The sequence below is a fragment of the Oryzias melastigma genome, linkage group LG24, assembly GCF_002922805.2.
Source record: "Oryzias melastigma strain HK-1 linkage group LG24, ASM292280v2, whole genome shotgun sequence".
Taxonomy (NCBI): Eukaryota; Metazoa; Chordata; class Actinopteri; order Beloniformes; family Adrianichthyidae; genus Oryzias; species Oryzias melastigma.
Window position 1 is genome coordinate 13,216,856 of NC_050535.1, and position 22,205 is coordinate 13,239,060.

At 39.1% G+C, this 22,205-nt stretch overlaps 1 protein-coding gene across 2 annotated transcripts in view; it reads right to left on the reverse strand.

The window, feature by feature from the left end:
* Positions 1-6: 6 nt before the first annotated feature.
* emilin1a (elastin microfibril interfacer 1a) overlaps positions 7-22,205 on the reverse strand; it is a 26,193-nt gene continuing 3,994 nt past the window's right edge. The window contains exons 2-12 of one of the 2 annotated variants that reach the window (XM_024291115.2): positions 8,039-8,155; positions 5,549-5,748; positions 5,077-5,176; positions 4,845-4,953; positions 4,596-4,772; positions 2,584-3,849; positions 1,963-2,377; positions 1,561-1,677; positions 1,424-1,441; positions 1,178-1,312; positions 7-375 (exon numbers count right to left, since the gene is read on the reverse strand). In XM_024291115.2, the coding sequence (XP_024146883.1) occupies positions 56-375; positions 1,178-1,312; positions 1,424-1,441; positions 1,561-1,677; positions 1,963-2,377; positions 2,584-3,849; positions 4,596-4,772; positions 4,845-4,953; positions 5,077-5,176; positions 5,549-5,748; positions 8,039-8,155 (2,974 nt within the window). In that variant the 3' untranslated portion in view covers positions 7-55. Of the gene's footprint in view, positions 376-1,177; positions 1,313-1,423; positions 1,442-1,560; positions 1,678-1,962; positions 2,378-2,583; positions 3,850-4,595; positions 4,773-4,844; positions 4,954-5,076; positions 5,177-5,548; positions 5,749-8,038; positions 8,156-22,205 lie in introns of those variants that run through there. The other variant, XM_036210473.1, reaches the window with a different exon arrangement.

Below are 22,205 nucleotides of genomic sequence, written 5' to 3' on the forward strand. Positions count from 1 at the left end.
AAAAAAAAAAAAAAAAAACAAGAGTCTAGAGGAAGTGCTGAGATCCCACATCCAGTCACTTGGTCTCATACAGCAGCATCCCACTGAAGATGGTCAAAGGTTCAGAGGAGTACGCCAAGTTGCCAGTTACAAGGTCGATGCACACTGTGTCTCCAGCCTCCATGGGCAGAATGATGTTAAAGACGGCCAGCGCTCCGGGGATGTGTTTGGTCTCTGCCATGGGCTTCTCCAGGCCTTCGGGCTGATATCCTGCCGAATCCACTCGAGCAACTCCGATGTTAGACTTGGACAGGACGGCCTCGATTTTCATGTTTTTGTGGCCTGTCAAGATGCCGCTGAAGAAGTACCTCCCAGGTACAGGAGCCGTGAATAAACCTGGATGGAATCATCATCGTTGGTTATACATCACTTTCCACTCATCTGAACTCTCAAGTCACATTACCGACAGAGACATGCAGAAGTTCATTAGTTTGACATAGTTAACTAAAGNNNNCCCCCCCCCCAGTAATAGATAAACAACAGAAATGTCTTATTTATAGATGTTTATAAAAAGTAAACTTCAAGTGTCATACTTGTCATACAAATATATTTGTAAGAAACATTAAAATATTGTGATACAGTGATACATTAGCTGCATAAAGTGCAGAGTGACTACAACAAGTTGAATAATCAAATCTGAACACAAATGTTAAGTGATAACTAAATTAAACAACAAGTAGAGAAACCAAAATAAGGCAAATTGGAAGAAAAAAATAATACTAATACTAGTGCCAAGTTGGCCAAATAGTTTGTAGACACTCACAAATTAGCTAAACAATGTTTGAAAGATGCTAATAAAAATGCTAATAAATAAAAATTACCAAAGCAGCTAATGGTTTTTGAAACATTTCACATGGTAGTTATTGTGGCAAGCTTGTACAGGAACGTGGTTCAAGTAACTCGAATGTTTTCACTAAAGTTGCAAGGCATGTGCCCCAAAAAAGAGCTCTTAGCAGCACAGAGGCTGCTCTGTACTTCTTGCAATAACAGAATGTTCTTTAGCCCCTTTTTTCAGAGCTCCTGCACCAAACTTTAGTTAAATCAAACTCATTCCATCTCTACTTCTTGATCCATTCTAAGTATATAAAGTGAGAGGTTATGACTCAACACCATGTTTCTAGGTGTTCCTAAAACTCACCTGTTTTGGGATTGTAGGATTGTTTCTCATTGACAAAGACATCGTTGAACTTGATGGTTCCTGAACCTCTCATTGGGCGAGTCAGTGCAGCAGAGAAAGAAAGGCGTGGCACATGGGCGTCAGACCCTGCAGGACCTAATCAAAGAAAAAAAAAAACATAAAGAAGAAGATCAAAGTCAAGGATTCAGTGTGAGCTACAGATCAAAGGTGATTGGGAGTTTTGATTTGTTAGGAAGGACAACTTACCCTGTTCTCCTCTTAAGCCTAAAAAATCAGACCAAAGAAACCAGAGATGAGACGGTCATCCAACAATAACAGTCTTCTTTATTTACATTTAAAGAGTTACAAATCTACTCTTATCTTTATCATTAGTTTGTTTTTACCTGGAGGTCCTTGTTGGCCTTTTGGACCTGGAAGACCTACTAATCCTGGGGGTCCAGGACGTCCTAGAGGGCCACGGTCACCTTTCTCTCCACGGAGCCCAGGTGGACCACGAGGACCTGGAATAAACCAATTAACAGTTAGAAAGCAACATTTTAAAAAATCCTAGTTAAATGATCATAGTTTCACTTAAACACAAATCTACTAAAGGACAAATAAATGTTTCCAGCTAAGACTTGAATCATGGTTTCTGTCCTAGTGCTTACTAGAATGTCACCTTCAGACAGATTTAGATTCTTTCCTTTGGCCTGTTTTAACTTCCAGCCAAGTGTATTGTTATCTTTTGAGCGAGTTCGTTTCCTCTACACATGTTAATCCTCATGATCCTGCAGTCTTCAACTCACCAGTAAAATCCTGTGCTGAGAAAACATTGAATTGGCTTCCAAGGTCCAACACTGAGGAGTTCAGGTTGTGTATCTTAGAGTGGATGTTCTCCAGCTGAACGTTCTTTATATTGTCAATCATAACACCGTGAGACGTCACAGTGACATTGAGTCCATCGACGCAGCTCCACAGGCCAGTCACGTGTCTGTTCAGGCCCTCCTTGATCCCCTCCAGGATGTCAGAGAAGGAATCCAAGCGTCCACAGACTCCCTCCAGCTTGGAGAGTCTTCGGTCCAGACCCTCACTGGACCGCCGACACCCCTCCACCTCTGTGATGTAGTTGCTCCTTATCAATTGTATTTCCTTGCCGAGACCGAAAAATTGAATCTTTGACTCATCAATGTGCTCTGTCAGCATCTCTCGCAGGTTTGTCACCTTAAAGATGAAAATACTGAGTTATTGTAATTATAAAGAATGTGAAAAACAAACTTCACCAAATACTTTTTGTCTTTCCTGAGGTGCTAAAACATGCAAAACAAAAAAAATGGAGGAGTTCCATCCATTAATTTTCAAAACCCACTTGCCAATACACCTCCAATCATTAAACATATTTAGTTTGTGTAACCTAGTTACCATCTTACCTCAGAAGTAATGTGGTCCTTTGAATTGGACAGATCCGTCAGTGTCTTCCCATGTGTCTTCACTGTCCTCCCTAAGCCCCTCAGTGTACTATTGATCGAGTTGAATGTAAAAAAAACATTTGCTAAATCTCCTTGAATGGATTTGAGTTCTTCTCCCAATCTTCCGCTGTGGAAGGTGTGTCCATTCAAGCGGTTGTTCAGATCATCCATGTTGGTCTTGCACTGTCCCGTGCATTTCGCCACTTCCTCTTTGAGTTGTCCAACCTCCTCCTGAAGGTTGGAGCAAACCTGAGAGCAGGTATCTTCTCCGGAGTTAACCCTTCTCTGCAAGTCTGTGATATCAAGCAGGCAGTTGTTCAAGGCCTTGGTGGTGGTGTTTTTGAAGAGGAGCAGGTCCTTCTCTAAACTTGTGCAAGTGGAACACTCCCGGAGATCTTTGCTCAATGTTTCAACTTCTATGACGATCTGGTTAAAGCGTTCACGGTTGTCTCCCGTTATTGCTACCACTCTTTTGATATCGTTCTCTAAGCCGAAAACTCTATCCGTAAGTGAGTCTCCTGTCTCGAATAAATCATCCAGCTTGGTGTTAAACCTTCGTATTTCATCTTGGTTTGTCAAAACCTCCCATTGCAAAGTCTTGACTGTATTATCAGTGGCTGAGTCTTTTCCGTTGTGTCCACAGGTGTCATTGCACATGTTAGTGGTTGATGTTAACCTTCTGTCAAGGAAAGTTGTAATATTCTCTAACTGACCTATCCGCCGGCTGTGGTCTCTAACCGTGTCTTCAAGAACAGACACTTCTAGTTCTGTTTTTCCAATCTTGTGACCATGATCATCTAGTCGGATGTTGACTGTGTTGTGCAACTGGATGAGATCTCTTTGGATGGTGTCCTTCACACTGGTTCCACTGTTTGCGCACCTCTGTTCTGCCTTCCTCATCGTGTTATTGACCCTTTTTTCAAGGTCTCTCAACCGACTGTTGAAACGGTCTTCTGTCACAGTCCCCTTCCCACCACCGGTCCCGGCCAGCTCCTTATCCAGCCTTCCTTTGATTGTGTCGCACTTGTCTGCGACAGACGTGACTCTGACCACTACATCCGACAGCTTCTTTTCCATTTCTGTGACCGTGCTGCAGCACATCTGGTAAGTGTTTTGCCTGCTGGAAACTTGTCTTAACTGCTGGTCCATGGAGTTGATCAGCTTCTCCAGAGCTTCAATTCGTTCCCTGTCCTTCCTCTGCTGTTGTTTGACATCGTCCACGCCCACCTGAAAGAAAAGACATCATAAGCAGGCTGACAACAGGCTTTGTATTTTGGTTTTGAGAAACCAAATGTGTTCATTGTTTGTGAATCTTAAAATCGAAGGTTTGTAGTTCTTGGATTTTTAGTTTCTCTAAGCCCCACACAATCAGACTGTATTTTCTGGTCCATCAAAGACTGGCAACTGTCTTAAATTCTTTGATTGTAAGAGGAATTCATAGGAGTTGATGTGGTGTGTTTGTGTGTATGAATAGAAGGAAGTGTAAAAGAGAAATGGGGACTTTTCAACAGTCACAATAGTCTGTGCATCTTGTGTCCATTGTGTCAAATAGGGGACCTCTAGTACAAGTTGGCGCCAAGACATCTTCAAGCTAATCTGGAGGTCTCATTAAAGCATCATGCTAAACCATTAGCCATTTTCATCCCATTTGCTTTTTACACGACTGTCTTTTAGAGCAAAAAGATGACCAGATTTGCTAATGACATGACTCTTATGTAGGATAAAATGGTACAATTAGTGAGTTTGTCTTAGCATGACAGTCGAAAATAAAGAACCAAAGAAAATGACTGAGCATATCAAATCAGAGATCATGTCAAAGGCTTTTATGTAGAAGGGACTGAGAGCTCATGTTCCAGTGCGTGTCCAAATCCAACCAATTTCTCTGGCACAAGACATAAGAAAACAGCAAGACTGTGCAACCATCTTGTTTTAATAGTACATTTAGTACTAGATTACCACAGAGAGATTCTCACCTGGCAGGCGGAACAGGACAGAGACACCCTTCTCTCTAGCTCTGTCAGTATTTCCTCCTTTAGTGTCGTTAGTTGGTGGTTCGATGTTCCCCCATCTTTTCCAGATGTTGAGTCTAGTTCATTGCTCTGTCCATTGACCAGGTGGTTGTTGATGTGAAGAAGAGTCTGATCGTGGACCTAAGGAGCAAGTTTTAAGCTTGAACCACATACTGAAAGTGTGTGTGACTCGAGTCATGTGGCATGGATTACCTGTGTTCTGTTATAGAGGTGGTCCAGCTTTGTATGGATATTATTAATGGTTTCCTTCATGTGACCCTGAGCTGAGTCAGCAGGGATAACGACTCCGGTCAGGTCAGACCTGCAAAGTACAACAGCGAGTTTCCTCAGGTTTTAGAAACAAACAAAATAGTTTTAAATTCCATCTAATAGCAAAAATCAAATGAAGCAGGGGATGAATGCAACAAAATCAGCTTTCACATACAGCCTTAGATTAATGCCATTAATGGTGGTCTGCATACTGTGGAGGTCTTTTGTTAGACCTCGGATGGCTTCCTCCAGAGTGCGAAACTTCTCCGAGTTATCTAAACAAAGACACAAAAGTATTATTGGTGTCCTTTACCCTTTAACATCAAAACTGTTGCAGGCGACAGCAAGATAACACACACTGTCTGAATTACCATAACTATTTGACCATTTACACAAATAATGTAATTCCCAACAGATTCTCATGTTTAGTGTTACATATTGGTACAAAAACATTTTTATTTGTGTCAGAATCAGCTGATTTACATGGATTGCTTTAACACTTTACTACAATAAAGTGTTGCATATCAGAGCAAAGCTTTTTTTCTCAGTTTCAGAATATGCAGGATTTGCTATCATTGCATAAACTGTCGCAGAGTTACGGTAGTTCACAGAACTGAAGAATAATTTCTCTGACACTGAAATCTTACCTTCTCCACCCATCTGTCCCCCTCCTGTGTTATGGCTGGTCTGCGTGACTTGAGACTGTCCACTATTGCCATGGTTGTCAGGTGACACCTGGGGTCCAATGTGGCAATCCTCCCCAGAGTAACCATGGCAACACTTCCACTCCATTTCTGTCACCATCTTGTAAGCCACCTTGTACCTCGGCCTCCTGTATGTGCGGTACCTGAAACAAGAAATAAGTGACATGGAAAATGATGCTCTTTGCTAAATTTCGTTTTGTTTTGGATTTATTTTTTTCACCCAAACTTTGATGTTCATTAACGAAAAAACAATTGTACCCCTGAAGATAAGCAACTTTGTTCACTTGTAAGTGAACATAGCGGTTCACTTACAGTGAGGATGGAAACTAAGTACCCAGCCATTCAAAAAAAGGAATTTTACATGTTGTAAGGGACCATTTAAAAGAAGGGGAAAAAATGCCACCAGCTGTTGTAAAAAAAAAAAAAAAAACTGGTGTGAAGGATGTAAGTAGCAGACAGCAAGCAGACAAAGGTTTAAGTCGTTATAGTGATCAGAAGTCTTAATTAGGAGCAGTTTGGCAGGTAATTTCAGAAACCGAGAAGATAACTTCAGTATGCAGACAATCTGGGCGGCGAGTGGGAGAAAGAATGAGGCTTATGAACTGGACTCTTGAGAATGGGAGAAATGGGTTACACCTAAGTCTGAGGCGGAACCGGTAGAGGGAGGCAGACCAGGAAGTGGAGAGGAAAAGTACATACAACTCCCAACAGGAGTAAATTATGAAATGATTGGAAAATGGCCCCTTACTGAAGGTGGTAAAGGGAACGGGTGCATGTCACTGTAGCAGTAATAGGATGACCAGAGCTAGCTGATAGTCATATCTATTTTTCTTTTTCAGGGCAGTTGTAAAAAAGCCTTTGTGGTCACTCTGTGAAGTGTGTTGGCTATGCTTGCTTTTAATTTTAAGCCAACATCTTATAGTAAGTGAATATATTTTACACAGATATAGTAGTAAAAAAAAAGGTGAAAAGTTTCAGTGGTAGTAAAGTGGGTAAAAACCTAATAAACAATTAAGCCCAATTATATATATTTTATAACAGCTTCTACTATAATTTCTTAATTTTTGTTATTTTACTGTCAATTGAAAATAGAGTTTTGCTCCAAACATCTAAAGCTAAAAGCTTCTTCACAGAGTTTCCTGTTTTTGCTGAATTATTTCACATTGAGCTGCTGTCCAGCCTGATAAAAACTCCACCCCGCACTGCAGAGACTGTTATCTGAAAGATTTGATCAGAACATCAACAGGTTCATGTTTTTATGACAAGCAAGTTAGCATGTTGAATGTTTCAGCTAATAACAGAAGGGAAAGGTTTCGTTTTAAAATTAGATTGTAATTCAAATCTGCCAATAAAAATAACAATTTTTATGATTTGAATGTAATAAATTGGCTAGAATTGTCCAAACATATCACAAGCTGCACCCTAAATCTATTTTTAACCTCTGACTTTAATAGGAAAGCCTTAAAGACCCACTTCAATAACACAAAAAATGTGTTTTTAACATATTCTTGTGACGTTTTTTTGATTATGGAGAACTTATGTAAAGGAAATTATAGCTAAAATTGTATTTTTTTATTCAAATCATGGTGAATCTGGAGCAAATACTTCAAAAACGCTATTGAAAAAAGCTTCTAGCTGTGATGGTTCTACAGTTGTCGAGCCACAAGCTTCCTGCTCCGCTTCACTCTGATGCATCCACTTCTAGACAACTAGATCTATGTAGGTCTTCGTTTTCCTCGTATGAGCTTGCATGTGGCTCAAAACGATGATCGGAGTGGGAATATAAACACTTATGCCAACCCAATAAAAGGGGAAAAAAGCATTGTAGTGACTTTTTTAACCCCCTTAAGAAAAGCTACTTTAATTGAGAGAAAAAGACTCTGGGGAAATAAAATATTTATGTTAAAGTTAAGAGAAAAGGAGACTCAAAAGAGGAGAAGTGGAGCCAGAAAACAGATGTTTTTGCAGAGTTAAGAGGCCAGACCGTGGTGCCTGGAACCCATGTTGGCTTCATTCTTAGCATAGTCCAGGTTTACACCGAGGCCCCTGGCAAGCATGAGAATCAAGAGGCGAGGGCCAAGGTCAAAATACAGAGCAGACTTCAAACGGCAAAAACATGGCCAGTGTTTGATTAGAGCTCCTCAGTAAGCCTAGGATTCACTTTTGGAAAATTTCATTCACTTAATTTGCAGCTGGATTGGCTGTAATGGAAATTCCTCTTGTTTGTTTTTTTCACAGAGCTGATCCACAGTGAGCGCCACTTTAGGAGCATCTGAAATTAGCTAAATATTGATATTAATCACGAGTCTAAGAGCGGCTCTGTAATGGGTGAATTTGGGATAAAAACCCTGAGGGAAACAACTTAGAACAAACATTTAAATTAGGTTTTAAAAAAAGTCAATTAGTTGTAAAAACAGAAGGAGAGGTACTCACATTACTCGAGGACACTGGCCCCAGGTGCAGCGATGGTAGTCCGGCTTGATGTATGTTTCCACACCATCCTCCATCACACAGCTAACTGTGCGTGTCACCACATAAGCACACCAGTTCCTGAAGAATCAAAACCAAGTAGGACAGAGAAAATGTCATATATACAACTCTTTAACAGCCGTCAGTCCATCGTACATAAAGCTAGACATTGACGCAAACATCCAAACTGTTTCACATCAACATAAAGTCTGGTTTTGTTCTTTGTTTTTGGTCAAAAAAGCAGAAAGAGAAAAATAATGAATATTCTGGTGATTTTTTTTTTTTTTTTTTTTTGAAGTCTTAGGCTCCAGTCTGAGTTTTGAGATAGAAATCTCCAATCCTAACATGGGACAAACACTCTGGAGAAACTGGTGCAAATGTCAGATGAGGTCAGGATAACCCCAAAACCTTCAACAAAGGCAGCCATTGTGTTGCCCCTTCAACTCCATGTTAACCAGCCCCCACAAACACACCCACCCACGCAAACACGCTGCCACGCTGAATGGAGGATAATATTTTCACAGCAAGTCTGTCCAAATAAAAGAGCAATTTAGCAGCTCACATTAAAAATAAACACTTTTTAAAATAAAATTTCAGCCAAAGCCCAAGAAAGAAATATTGCCAGGAAGGTTTAAGTTGGTCCCTTTAAATTAATAAAAAAAAAATACTTTGTTAGCAATACTTTCCAGCTATCATGGCTCAGCACTGACAATAGCTGCTCTAAAGCAGATTTAATTGTGGCAACAAAGACGCAGATTGGAGGCAACAACCCTTCCCATCTGCCCCTTCAGCCTTCCTGCTTCTGCATTGTTGCATCCATCAGCCTTGCGACGTGAGATAACCGATTTCTGTCAGCATCTATTATGATCGCACCAAAGCGATGAGTGAAAAGGGAACAGAACGATCATTGCGTTGATGTTTGTTGGCAAACTCTCAGTCACTGATGGTAAATCTAGAAGTCGAAACTGGGCTGATGCATTGAGGTCCTTAAGTCTTTGTGTGTCTTTGAGTGTACAGACATCGCCGACGTTATTCTTCGACAGTCTTTAGTAGTGATGTCCTGATCAGGTTTTTTTGGACCCGATCCAATACAGAGTCACCTGATTTTGAGTATCTGTCACGATGAGTCCCGATCAGATACTTTTGTAGCACATTTCAAAAAATGAACACATTTAATAAACTACAACAGAGTATTAGGGCCACCAAAAAAAAGGTAATATCACAAGTTCTTTTCTCGTAAATTTAAATTTCTTAAATTTAAGATTTTTATTCTTGTAACTTTATGAGGGAAAAACACTTAAATTTACAAGATTAAAAGTCGTAAATTTATGAAAAAAGTCATAAATTTGTGTGACATTTTAAGTCCTAAATATTTATTGTCGTAATTTAACACTTGCTACTTTTTTCTTGTAAATTTACAAGATTTAAAGTCATACTTAAAAAAAAACAAATTGTCAGTAAACTGGTCCTAAAAAACAAATTCAAGTTGTTTCCTATTTTTATTTCATTAACGTTGTTTTAATATTTAACACTTAAATAGATCATTTCTGTGAAGAAGCTTTAACAAACAAGTAAAAATAGTATAACTATTACCTAAAAAATAAATTATCTAGTAAATATAGGTAATAATTAGTATGAGAGAAAGTTCAGCAACTTTATCTTAAATATCTTCAGAACTATTTTATCAAATGTGATGCATACCTTCATTTAAAATTCTTAAAAGCTAATGATGACTTCGTTTTATTGTATGAACATAATGAACTGCTGCTGTGCCTAGCAGCAATATCACGTTGATCCGTTCATGACATGCAAACTTCTAGTAGATTATTTATCCAGAATAATAAGATAGAAATATCTATATTTATAAAAAGAATATATTAAATGTTCAATACTGATCGAGTCATAATCACGTGATTGGGCCCGATTTTCAATCATGTGATCAGATCGGGACATCTCTAGTCTTTACGCTAATCTCCTAATCTGGCACTATATAATTTTGTTGCTTATTAGGAATCCTAGTCTTAACGATCAGCTCTGATGTCAAGTGTGATTTTGACATTTATTATATGAAAATTTGTCCATCAGTAGGTTCCCAGATAGATCAGTGCCTGTAACCCACGTATTAGCTTAGATCTGGAAGTTTGTATTTTGTCATAACACTGAATCACTTTTATTTTGCTTTTGTTTTTTTTTTTGTTTTTTAACCTTAACCATCACCTTGGAGTTGCCAAGTACCATTTCTGCCCTGTTGGTTAATGTCTTAGTCAGATACACCGATACTGGGAGTTGACCCGTACGGGTGCTGGAGGCTTTTGGATTTTCCAGGGCCCATGGAGGGTCGAAGATAGGAGCGGCCAAATCTTAAGGGGAGTGCAGGTGTGTCTTTCAGTTTACCTTAAGGGATGTCATAGAAAACAGAACATGAGCTAAGTGTATCGTAAGGTATTTGTAAAGCTAATGTACATTACACTCACTTATGACGTACAGGCGATGATAGTGTCGTTTCCTTAAGCCACACTCTAGACCAAGAATGGGCAACTCCAGGCCTCAAGGGCCAACATTCCTGCATGTTTTCCAACAGCTCTGGCATGTTTTAACTGGCTGGACACACTTGAACCAGGTAATGAGTCATGCAGCCCTCGAGGCCAAGAGTTGCCTATCCCTGCTCTAGACGTTAGGAAGGTGTGAATATGGGATCCTCTTACTGATCCCTTGCAAATGCCGCATGCATGGGGTGTGCACATGATACGTAAATGCCTGTAAGATGCCCACACAAACTGATCTCTGGCTGTCGAATTTACTTGTTTTCTGTCACTTGACTTGTTGTCACTCAAGGATTCCTTGCGCAGTCCACAAGAATTGGGGCGTGTTGAAAACGGAAAAATCTATATAGCATGCCTGAATCTCACCTATTTCAACCTTATTTTACCCTTGCGGGTTGTACACGTGTTCACTATGACCTGTAGCTCATACAAAAACAATCTGCATGAACATTTTCCATCTACTCAACAAGCGATTTACAACCTCTATATGTTGTTTGGGTCAACTGCTTGCCCCATACAATTTTGTCCCTTTCTTTGTCTGCAGACAGCTCACATGCACTTAATGTGTTCCACACTCACCTTTTTACCAGCTGGTTTCACAAAGTTTGTGGAATGGCCTCCGCCTGTCTTGCACTTGATTAACTCAGAATAGTCTTTTAAAAGGTATTTTTATTCAAACAAGCTTTTAGAAGATTTGTTCTTAAACTAATTTGACACCAAGCCTTAAACATGCAAAACTGACCACGATGACGACTGGAGCTTCTTAGAGCAATTTATCAAGTTTTTCTGCAATTGTATGTATTTATAATTTTGTTGTATTTAAAAACTGTAATACGCTTTAATTTTAAATAGAACATTTTTTTGTTTGGTTTTTTTAATTGTAACTTCCTCCCATAGCCACAAAGGATACCATTTGTCAACATTTTGTGATCTTTCAATACATTTTAGTCTTGAATCATTCAACAAGCCCTGTAACAAACGTTTACTTCATTAAAGTCATGCCAAAAATAATAAAAGCCTCACTTTGAACATCTAAGTCTTTAATAAAGGAATAGTAAGACACTTTCTAAAACATATATGGACCAAAGTATCATTAATGCATTTATACCTCCAGTGTATTCAGAGGGAAACTTAAGATTATAAAAGCTGTTCTGTAAACATGCGTAAAAGGTCCAGGCGAGGACTTCATAACACCCATACTCCCACATTTCCTCTCTCCTCTAGCCTTCCTTCTGCTGAACTTTGGATCTCTTTTTTGATTACAACTTCAGGCACTTTTTTAGCTGTTTTACTATCTCTTTTTTCATAGATTTCTCAGAAAACATGGTTTTGATGGCTATTATGGCCAATTACTGTCTTCTATTCATCTAAATAGAGCTATTAAGGTTTTATGGATAAAACAAAGAACAAAGAGTTCTTTCATGGTGACAAAGCTTCCAGCTTTGGCATGTCTTAACGTCTGTCAGTCTGTCACTGCTCCTCTTTTCTGTTATTTCATCAAAGATGTTTTTTTTTTTTCATAGCTTACATTTTTTTTCTTGCACCTGCTCCTTTTCCTGTCCATCTCTGTTTATCATCTGCTTCTCATTTCTTCTTCTTTTTTCTCCTTTCCACCCTTTTCTTTGCTTTTTCCCCCCGGACCACCCCTCTCTGCTTCATACCAGAGCGTGTTTCGCTGACACGAAGAGGTTATCGTGTTTTGATCCTTCTGAACCTTTTGTGGCCTCCTCCTCCTCATGACTTTCTGCTACCCAACATGGGAAAAGAAGCACAGTGAAGTCGTCAGCCTTTGCTAGGACTGGCTTTTACTCAGCAGATGGTTTGGGCTTAAAGTTCATGCAGCTTAGGTTTATTTTATAACAAGAAAGTAGGGAAATGAAAAGTTCAAAATCCAGAGCCAATGATGATAAAACAAGATTATTATAAAAGGAAATCCCTGCACAAAACACACCAAAGAGAAGCGGCTACTGCACATATTTAGCACTTTAAAGGAGCTAAGGCTTCATGATTTGCTGTTGTCTGCAGCACACATTCACTGAGTAAAGAGCAGAGATTATAAATGAGTCTTTAAAGGAAATTTATTCAAGAGAAAAGTGAAGTATTTAGCTTTGGGCTAGACGAAAAGAAACCTGAAAGAAATCAAAAGAAAAAGACACAAAGATCCACAAAACACAAAGAGGTCCCACTCTGAAAAAAATACACATAACCAAAAAGAAAATACAAAACCAAATACGGCCACAGCCCTAACATTACTAAAGATGACCAAATGAAGGGATTTTCTAAAAGTAAATGAAACCTTTAGGTCTTTTTGTAGACATGTAGAGCTTTTTTAAGGTTTTGAAAGTGCTCCATTTTCTTAAGCCTTAGCCACATGTACCAGAATGGGGGTTGACCTGTATGGGTGCTATGGGTTTTGGGTTATCCCTTGTTTTTGGGTTAAAGGAAGAGAGGTCACCTATTAAGCTACCTACACACTGGGCATGTTGAAGAACGCAGTGAATATGGGTTTTAGTATGCGTTTTTTTTTAAGCATATGGTGTTCTGGACTGTTGCTACCCAATACTAGCACATGTGCGTATTTGTAGTTGGAGAAGAGACTTGGTGCAAAATATTGAAGAATACAAATATCGCAAATCTTTCTCCAGGCTTTTTCTTTTGCAGTTCTATTTTTTTATTTTTTATAGAATTAATTTCATTTTTATTCATTAAAAGGAAAAACATACAACACTTTACAATATTTTGATAAATGAAAGATTTGGTGTCCTATAAACCCAGTTGGGGACAAACCACAATGATTAATTTCATGATCAATTTTCAAATAGCTGGTACTTTCGTTTCTTGAAAAGGATGCTATCCATCTGTCACTACCAAATCGGAGTTGCTAATTGGCCAAAGTTCAACTGGTTTAAATTTGGGAGCATACTCCATCGCCGTGCTTTTTGTACGTAAAGTCTAAAAACTGACTTAAAAACTTGCATAGCAAGCTACTTCACTCTTATTTCCCCGTTTTGCGTTTACTTCAACTTGTTGCTCACAGTGTGCCGGAGGAAAAAAACGTACATGAACGTTTTCAATCTACAGGCTCATTGCCTCGTTCAGGTTTTGCCCATTTCTTACCCACAGACAACCTGTATCTATCCACCCGTAAGGGCAGTTGTGACGAAGACATAAACTGTAGATCAATTTTACGCACAGAATATTCAGTCCTCAAAAAAATGTTCTGTGGTTTATAAGTTTTGGTTGTTTTCTTTTTAGCCATGTGAGATCTGTACTGCCTTAAAATGAGTAAAAACTAAAATTAAAGAACGTTTCACAGCATTTCAGCATTTGGAGGATTTGAGATCTAACCACTGCGTAAAAATGAGGCAACGTACAAATTATTTTATTTTAATCTGTAAACTGTTAAAATAATAATTTAAAAAAATAATTAAAAAAAAATAATAATAATTTAAAAAATTAGTCTGTAGCCTTATTTATTAGAAAAAAAAATACTTTTAAGAACTCATTGTAGCTAGCACTCATTGTCCAATCTCAGAATGAACTGAAAGGGACTTTGTTCAGAACCTCCTTCCCATGTAAATCCAGATATTCTGGAACATTCACAGTAGATCATGTTGCCCTGGGCTGATTGAAAGTGTTTAAAGAAAGAGTCAGAACCGAGTCTAGAATGATTCATTGTTATTATGGTGAAATCATCCACCGCTCCTTCATTTAAACATCGATCGTTCCCTGGAATTGCGGTTCATACAAGTGATCCAGAAGTGCATTTTGCTTCACCATTCTGTGGTTTTCCAAACTTTCTAACAGAATGTTGCAGCACTGATTAGCTGAAGCAAAAAAACAAAACAAAACTCTGCCGTCATGCTTTTAAAATCAGCTGTATTTTTCCAGGGTGCTGCGGTTTTTATGAACATTTTCCGTGTATGATGCTGCGTGTGGGTTTTGTTTAAGTTTCGACTTACTGTTTGCTTTGGACACAACACGGTAAATGGGAATTTAACATCACCGTCTGCAGATGAGTGAGGGGCTAGAGAAGCAGGGAGGGGATGGAGGGTGTTAAAAGTTAGACGGGATCTATAAATCCAGACAGCTCGGTCTCCCTGCAGCTCCAGTTTTATTTTTGACACTGTGATTCAGTGAGATTGCTCTGCCAATCTATTATCTGGGGCTTACGGGCTCCAAATGCCACAGATAAAAACACGGAGCTGGCAACTCCCACAGCCCATCTTGTGTGACTTAGAACAGGCGCTCTTCTCTTTTAGATGTAAACCATCTGATTTCTTCGCCCCTGAGCAGACACAGATGTGCAGACACATGCAGACGCACAGAACGGCTGCCAACTCTAGTACACAGAATCGTCCCACTGAGTGGAATTCCATGAGACGGGCCTTTATATTACTAAAAGAACGAGTATGTGTGAGTGAAAGCTAAATTAGAGCACCTGGGTGTGGAGCGTTGGGCATCTCCACTTGTTGGGTGTGCACCATTCGTGGAGGCTGAAAGCCCTTCTTACATGAACTATGGCCATTTGCTCTGCTATCCACCTAGAATCTGGACTACCAGACTCCGACTTTTGTTTTTTACCCAAAACCAATTTAAAATCTGTTCATTCTTGCACACATGCTAGCTGTTGCACATCAGCTGCACACATTGGCCTTTTCTTCTTCCCTTTAAAACAGCAGGAAGTCAAGCATTCCAAACAGTAATCCAATAAACTTCCAACCAAACCACAAGGCCCGGATGAAACTAGCAAAACATCTCCTTCCAAAAAATTTAAAATCCATCAAAAATGAGAAAAAAACACACACAAACAAGCGTGCATGTTTGAAGATAACAAGAGCAGAAATGTTCACTAAAACATAGAGGATGACAAAAAAAAAAAAAACACTCAAGTCTTCATCACGGTTTCCCATACAGCCAAGAATGTCAACCGGAGGAAAACTTTGCAAATATACACTACAGTTCCTGAAGAAAAAAATAATCTATGAATTTAGAAACTACATTGTGCATTTCCAGGCTCTGTCAGATAACTCTGGATAAGGACACAAATGTACAAACCATGAAACAATGACTTCTCCACAAGCATTGTCCTTCAGCTTTGAGAACCGCTGACGCCCTCACAACTTTGATAACTTTTTCTTAAAAAATATATAAGGTCATCGCAAGTTTGTGCTGTTGTCGCAATTGTGCTGCCGGGTATTGTTAAAAATCTCTCTCTTTGTTCTTAAAACTGGAAAGCAACATGCAGGCTAAAGAGATAACTCATGTTTTCCTGTTGAAGGTGGGGCTGCTGGGAATGTAGATTTTGCAGACATTTTTAAACCATCTTTTTTTTTTACTTGTTGCAAATAAGGAAGGGAGTTACAAGTATTGTAATACGCTAAATCAGGGGTTCCCAAACTTTTTCTTATGAGAGCCACATAACTGTTTTCTTCTCTGATGTGTGGTCGAAGTCAGTTTGTAGACTAACAGAAAAAGTGTAACAATCACAATATAAATGTAAACATTTATGTCTTTACAGAAACCCACACATAACCAAATTTTAAATAACTAACTTCTGTAATTGTCACAGAAAAAAATAATGCTAAAACATTTTGTGGGTCTCGATTGAGAAAAAAAATCCTGTGTCTCTTATAATGTTTTGGGTTCTAGTTCTAGTTCCTGTGAATGCAATCAAGTCTGACTGACTGACTAACTTATCTCGGACTCTTGTCTCTCTCAATGTGCCTTAAAGTTCTATACACCTTATATATGAAATATGTTCAAAAATAGACCTTTCTTTTTCAGGGAACCTCATAAGACAGTGCACCCTATAGTGCAGATAATACAGTCATACGATAAACTTATAAGCAGGTCTTGCCATTTTCCACTAGAGTAAATGTAGCCACATGTCAGGCTGTGTGTTTGTCAGACAACTGGTTGAAATATTAAATGTCACTGTTAATCGCAGGATAATTAGAAATAGCCCCCACAAGTATGGTTTACATGGACAGCTTGCCAAAGAAAGCCTCTGGTAGAAAAGTTGGATTAAAATTAATCGTCCCATTGTTGCATAAAAAAAAGCAGCCACAGCTTGTCGGCACAGAAACCTCAGAACAAGCCCAGAAGAAAAACCAAAGAAACCAAAAAAAATCATTTAAATTACAAAAGTACAAAGACGTGTCTCAAACTGATTCCCACTAAAAGGCAGTAGGCCTAAAAAAGAAACAGATCATCCGTGTCATCCTTGGAAAAAAAATGGTCAAACTAGGGGGATGGATGGAGTCCATCAAAAGCAACAAAAGCAGTAAGGAGGCAATTCAAGGGTCACCTCCAAAAGCAAATGAAAGGCACCACTCTGAAGAGGTGACATGAAGGTCAGGCAAACGTAACGTTTGGGGCTGGTCATGTGGTGAAATGGTGCGGGCCAAGGAAAGACCTCTCTGGTGATCGGTGAGACAAGTGAAGGCTAGAATCTTTTTGAGATGTTAGCTATATCAACAGAAGAAGACACAAGACTGGTTGATCACTTTTAGACACTCGCAGAGACAGATTAGGAAAAAGAGAAACATCAGTGGAGTAAATTCACAAGAAGGAACAGAAAACATAATCGTAAATTGAATTTTCATGACGTCCCTTAGGTGACAGCATGAGCCCCAAGGGAACTGCAAGAAACACCTCAGTTTGTCTGCGACCGTCTAAAGTCCTGGACAACGCAAACACCTGCAAAAATTGTAACGAATGTTAAAGTCCCATTTTTGATCTAAGTAAGTGTTCTGTTTGTTTTTTTTTTTTTTTTTGCCAGTAATAAAAAAACTGGCATAGTTTTCTCAAACCCTGTTTCTGCAGAGTTGTGGGCAGAACTGTTGGCACGGAGTAAGTCAATGTATGAGGTTATGAACACACTTTTGGACAAATGTCTAGCAAAGAATTTTTCACACAGAGGCGGTGGACCCAAATTTGACACATGAATTGCGTTCGGTATGAATGCAGCATTAAACAAAAGCAGGACTTGGCTGCTGGCTAGAACAGAATTTAGTTGCATCTTTTCAGTGTTTGTATATTTTGGACTGACTTTGAGGCGTCCTTTTACCCCTCTAGGAACTGGACGAGTGTTCTGTTGTGTTCTGGCCAAGCAAGTAAGGCAAACTGAACAGTGTATGAATGACTTTTTAGTCTCCAAATCCAGGAAAACTCCACCTAATTTTGAAAAATCCGTGGCCTGTAAACATCATTTAAGTTGTGGTTTCTTCCAGATTCCTCATCATTACTGAGAAAAACAACATCTGGGGCATCAGCAGCTTTTCTCTCCCAACAAATGAAAGTCCAACGGCCGGAATGTTCATGCTTTCTGACATTTTCCTAACCATTTCTGCCACGTGTCTGTAGATGAAGAGATAAAACAAGAATTAAAAATATAAAGTAAAGGAGAAAGTTAATAGCATGTGACAGATGTATTTTTGAGGACAAACAAGTGTTTTTTTTAGCATTTCTTTGTAAAAATATTCATCTTATTTGGACAGAATTGAAACAGACTGAGTAATCTCAGAGCAAAGTGAAGCTCAGTACAATTGGAAAAGAACCACCACCTCGAAAGATGGATCAGAGAGCAGCTCCTTGGGTGTATGCAAACAGAAAATGTGTCCTGGATGATCGAGGGAAACAAACTCTGGTTTACTTTAAGACGGGGGTGTCCAAAGTTGGTCCTCAAGGGCCGGTGTCCTACAAGTTTTCCAACCAACTTGCCATTGCAGTTATTGGCCAAACACACCTGATCCAGGTAATCAGCAAAAAATAAGGCAGAATTTCTGGAAAACCAAAGAAAGCCTCTGGTAGAAAGGGCGGCCCTCAAGGACTGACTTTGGACACCCCTACTTTCGGTGAACCAAACGTGTCCAGTCTGAATACACCCTAAAATTGTGTTAAAGAAGTTGAATTCCACTTTAAACCACACACATCCTTTAGAAAACTAAAAATTCAGAGCAGAATAGGAAGTTACAGTCCAGTGCCTCATCACACAAAGCTTCTGCATCAGCTGTTAGAAGCTACTATTCCTTCCAGACCAACGGTTTTAAAGTCCGGTATACCTGAGGAACAAAATCATGCATAACACGACCTGGATAACTGGAAATCATCTGAAACAACTTCATCTTACTGGTCTACCTCTCAGCACGATCCCCACAGAAGGAAACTGTGCAGAAAAGCAAGGATATTTTGTGACAAAAGCAACAGTGTGTGTATGGGACCTGAAAAGGGATTGGATGAAAGGATTAAAGGGCTACGGTTTAATACTTCAACAAAGAAATCACTTAGAAATTGCCTATAGTTGAAGGATCTTTCATTTAGCTTCAAGGGAGAACTTGGGGGGTGGGCGTCTGAGTGGCTGGAAAGGGGCGTGTCTCCGTTTTTGAACTGCGACCCTGAGGTCAAGCGCTCTTACAAAAGCCTTGTAAAGACATACCCATGCACACACCCCGAGGTCCACGTATTGTTACGGAGGGCTGCGTAAACACTCGAGTGCACCCTCTCCTGCTTGAGTGATCACACTCACAGCTCTCCCTTTGGACCCGCTCCAACATGAAGGAACAGCGGGACTGTGTAAACCACTCTCTCACTGTTTAGCCTGACGCTCAAGAAGATATACAAAGCCCATCCATGACACAGACATTTGCATTGGTATTATTGTTCAGATTTGCCGGTGTTTAAAGTTCTCTGGTGCATTTACTGACTCTTTCAAGCCATTTATGGAGGTACGTGCTGAACCATAAGTCTACTTGAAGTCTTAAAACAGCATCACTTAAATCCTCCGTCAGGGTTTACTAGCAGCTCGGAAGTAAAACTTTCTTGTAATTTCGTCCCATTTGACTTAAGATGAGGTTTATGGCCTCTTGATTCTTTGGTGGGAGGTGAGGACTGGGAGGTTAAACAGGTATTTTAAAGGCTTTCATGGTTTGTCCAATACGATTAATATATCCAATAAAATATATGCTGGAGACTGTGGTGTTAGGAGTGTTTATATAATCACTTATTCCTACTACTTCAGCATTTGTAATATGATCACCATTTTATTTTCATAAAGCCCATTTGTAAAAGCTCCAGAAGTTGGTTTAGAAGTGTGACAAAGTTCTTATAAAATGTGCCAGCAAGGTTTAAACTCTGTAGTCATACTGGATGGATCAAAAAGAGGTTAATAAACTTGGGAAAAACAAGTTAATCCAAAAGGAATCAGTCATCCCTCTACTTATGATTGCTATACTGGTTGGTGACACTGTTCCCGTGATTAGGAACAAAACTGTAGCTGACCCAAAATGCTGCGGCAAAAATCTTACCAAAAACTGTCAGAAGATACCAACTTTAGCTTTAATTAATTTGCCTGTTGACCCTTTAACACAGGAGTTGTTGCCGGTGACAGAAAATTACACTGTCTTCATGCTACCATAACTTTGACTGTTTACGCAATTAACGTAAATCTAATGGATTCGGTTGTGGGGAAAAGCAACTTTGTGCAAAACCACTTTTCTTATCTTCTGAATCTGCTGGATTTACGTTAATTGCATAAACCAGGGGTGTCCAAAGTTAGTCCTCAATGTGTATGTAATTGTTGCACTTACTAGCTTGTCTCTTTTTTGTTTAGTTTCAATGAGCTGTCTGTTTCAGGTCTACCCCGCCTTTATTTAACAGTACATGGGATAGGCTCCGGCAACTCAGTGACACAAAAGGAGATTAGGCCGGTTTAAAAATATGGATGGATATGTTAACACTTTGGTTTTTGTCTCTTTTTCTGTATTCTCTGACCCACACATATTAGAACAAATTGTTGCCCTAACTAGTTCTTGTTCAGCTGTAAGTTCCTTGAAAATAAGTTTTTCTTTTTTTTTTTTTTTATTTCTGTAGAAGCCCAACTTTAAGATTGGTATGGGGGATAATACCAAATATTCTACTAGGAATATTTCTGGTTTTATATCCTAGACATTATTATTATTATATATAGTGTTTTGTTCAAAATGGTCTTGGCCAAAATTTATTTTTTATTTACTTTTTAATTTCTTAATTTCTCTTTTTTCTTTTTTTCTGTGATACCTTGTATACCATTTTATGTCTTTTTACAACAATTTACCAAAGGCTTAAACTGTTAACGATGTAGTCATTTGTCACCATGTTTGATGGTCACAAGTTAAAAGAAAGCAGTAAAAAAAAACAGATGCCTGAAGGTCTTTCCAGTTTCTCTCCACACCATGTGAACCTGTTTTCCAAATGCTGGAGAAGGCAGGTCTTTGAGTGCATAAACAGGCGGTTAAAAAAAGGGAGTGTAGGGAAACCTTCTCCGTGTACAAACCGAAACCAGAACCCACAGGTGGATGTTTGTGGCCTTTCAGCTTTCTGACATCATTGGGTGAGAAAAACCATCGTGACCCCCATCATCAACATGGGCGTGGGAGAACCCTGGAAAACTCATGTAACCTCTTTGAATTGACTCTGAATGCAGAAAAAAAAAACAACTCAGCGAAGAAATGTAAGCAAGTTGAATTCAGTTCAGTTCAGAAGCCAAAGTGTGAACACTAGAATTCAGGGAAGTACTTTAACCCTTTAATACCGGAGATGTAGCTGGCTACACCTATATAATCCATGCACTACAAACAACCGTAAGTCTTTGGCGTTTATGCAAACAACGCAATTCCAATGGATTCTGACGCAGAGAATAACGACCATGCACAGATGAGTTAATCCAATATAAAGCAACTTTTCTATGTGTCAGTATCAGTTGATTTATGTTGCGTAAGCACTTCCCCATTGTTGCTTAATGATCAAAGAGTAATCAATAGCAACATAATCAACTGGAATTTAATTAGTTGTGTAAACCCTTGAAGACTTACGACAATTCAAAGAATGTCAAAACTAGAGATAAGATTCTGGCATTAAGAGGGTTAATAAAACATATAATTTTACTGTGAAGGAAAAGAAAAGTTACATTATATATTAAAAAGCCTTAAAAATAATGATTATAATGAATAATGTCTATAAATATGTCTATATATGCAAGTGTTAAGCGAGGTGGACAGTATGTTTTTCTAGTCTGTCATCATGGGTCCATACACCCTCTTCCCAAATGTTTCAGCCCCCCAAAAATGTCCAAACACAGCAAAAACAAGGGAAATACCATCCCAGAGCTTTGTCTGTCCAGGACTTTCACTTGCGCTGAACCATCATTAATAACAGAAGGTTTCCTCTTATCATTTTTCTTAAATATTTATTTGATAAAACAGCAATGCAACCATTTATTCCTGATAAACATCTCTGTAAAGCATGTGAAGTAAAACAGCCCATTGTGACTGTTTTAGAAATTTGACCTGGTGACATTCACCCTCAGGGGACCAAAGATGGTTGCCGAGATTTTTTTTTCCATCAATCTGTCTGACAGTTGTTGAAACGTTTCCCCTTAAAACCACAAATTTTAGCTCCATGGAGGTCCTGAAGGAGAAAAAAAATACATCAAGTTGGCTGAGATATTCCAGCTCTATAGAGCAGGGGTCTCAAACTCAAATCAGCCGGGGGCCACTGGAGGCGGCGTCTAGGTGAGGCAGGGCCGCATCAGGATTTTCTCAAGAAAA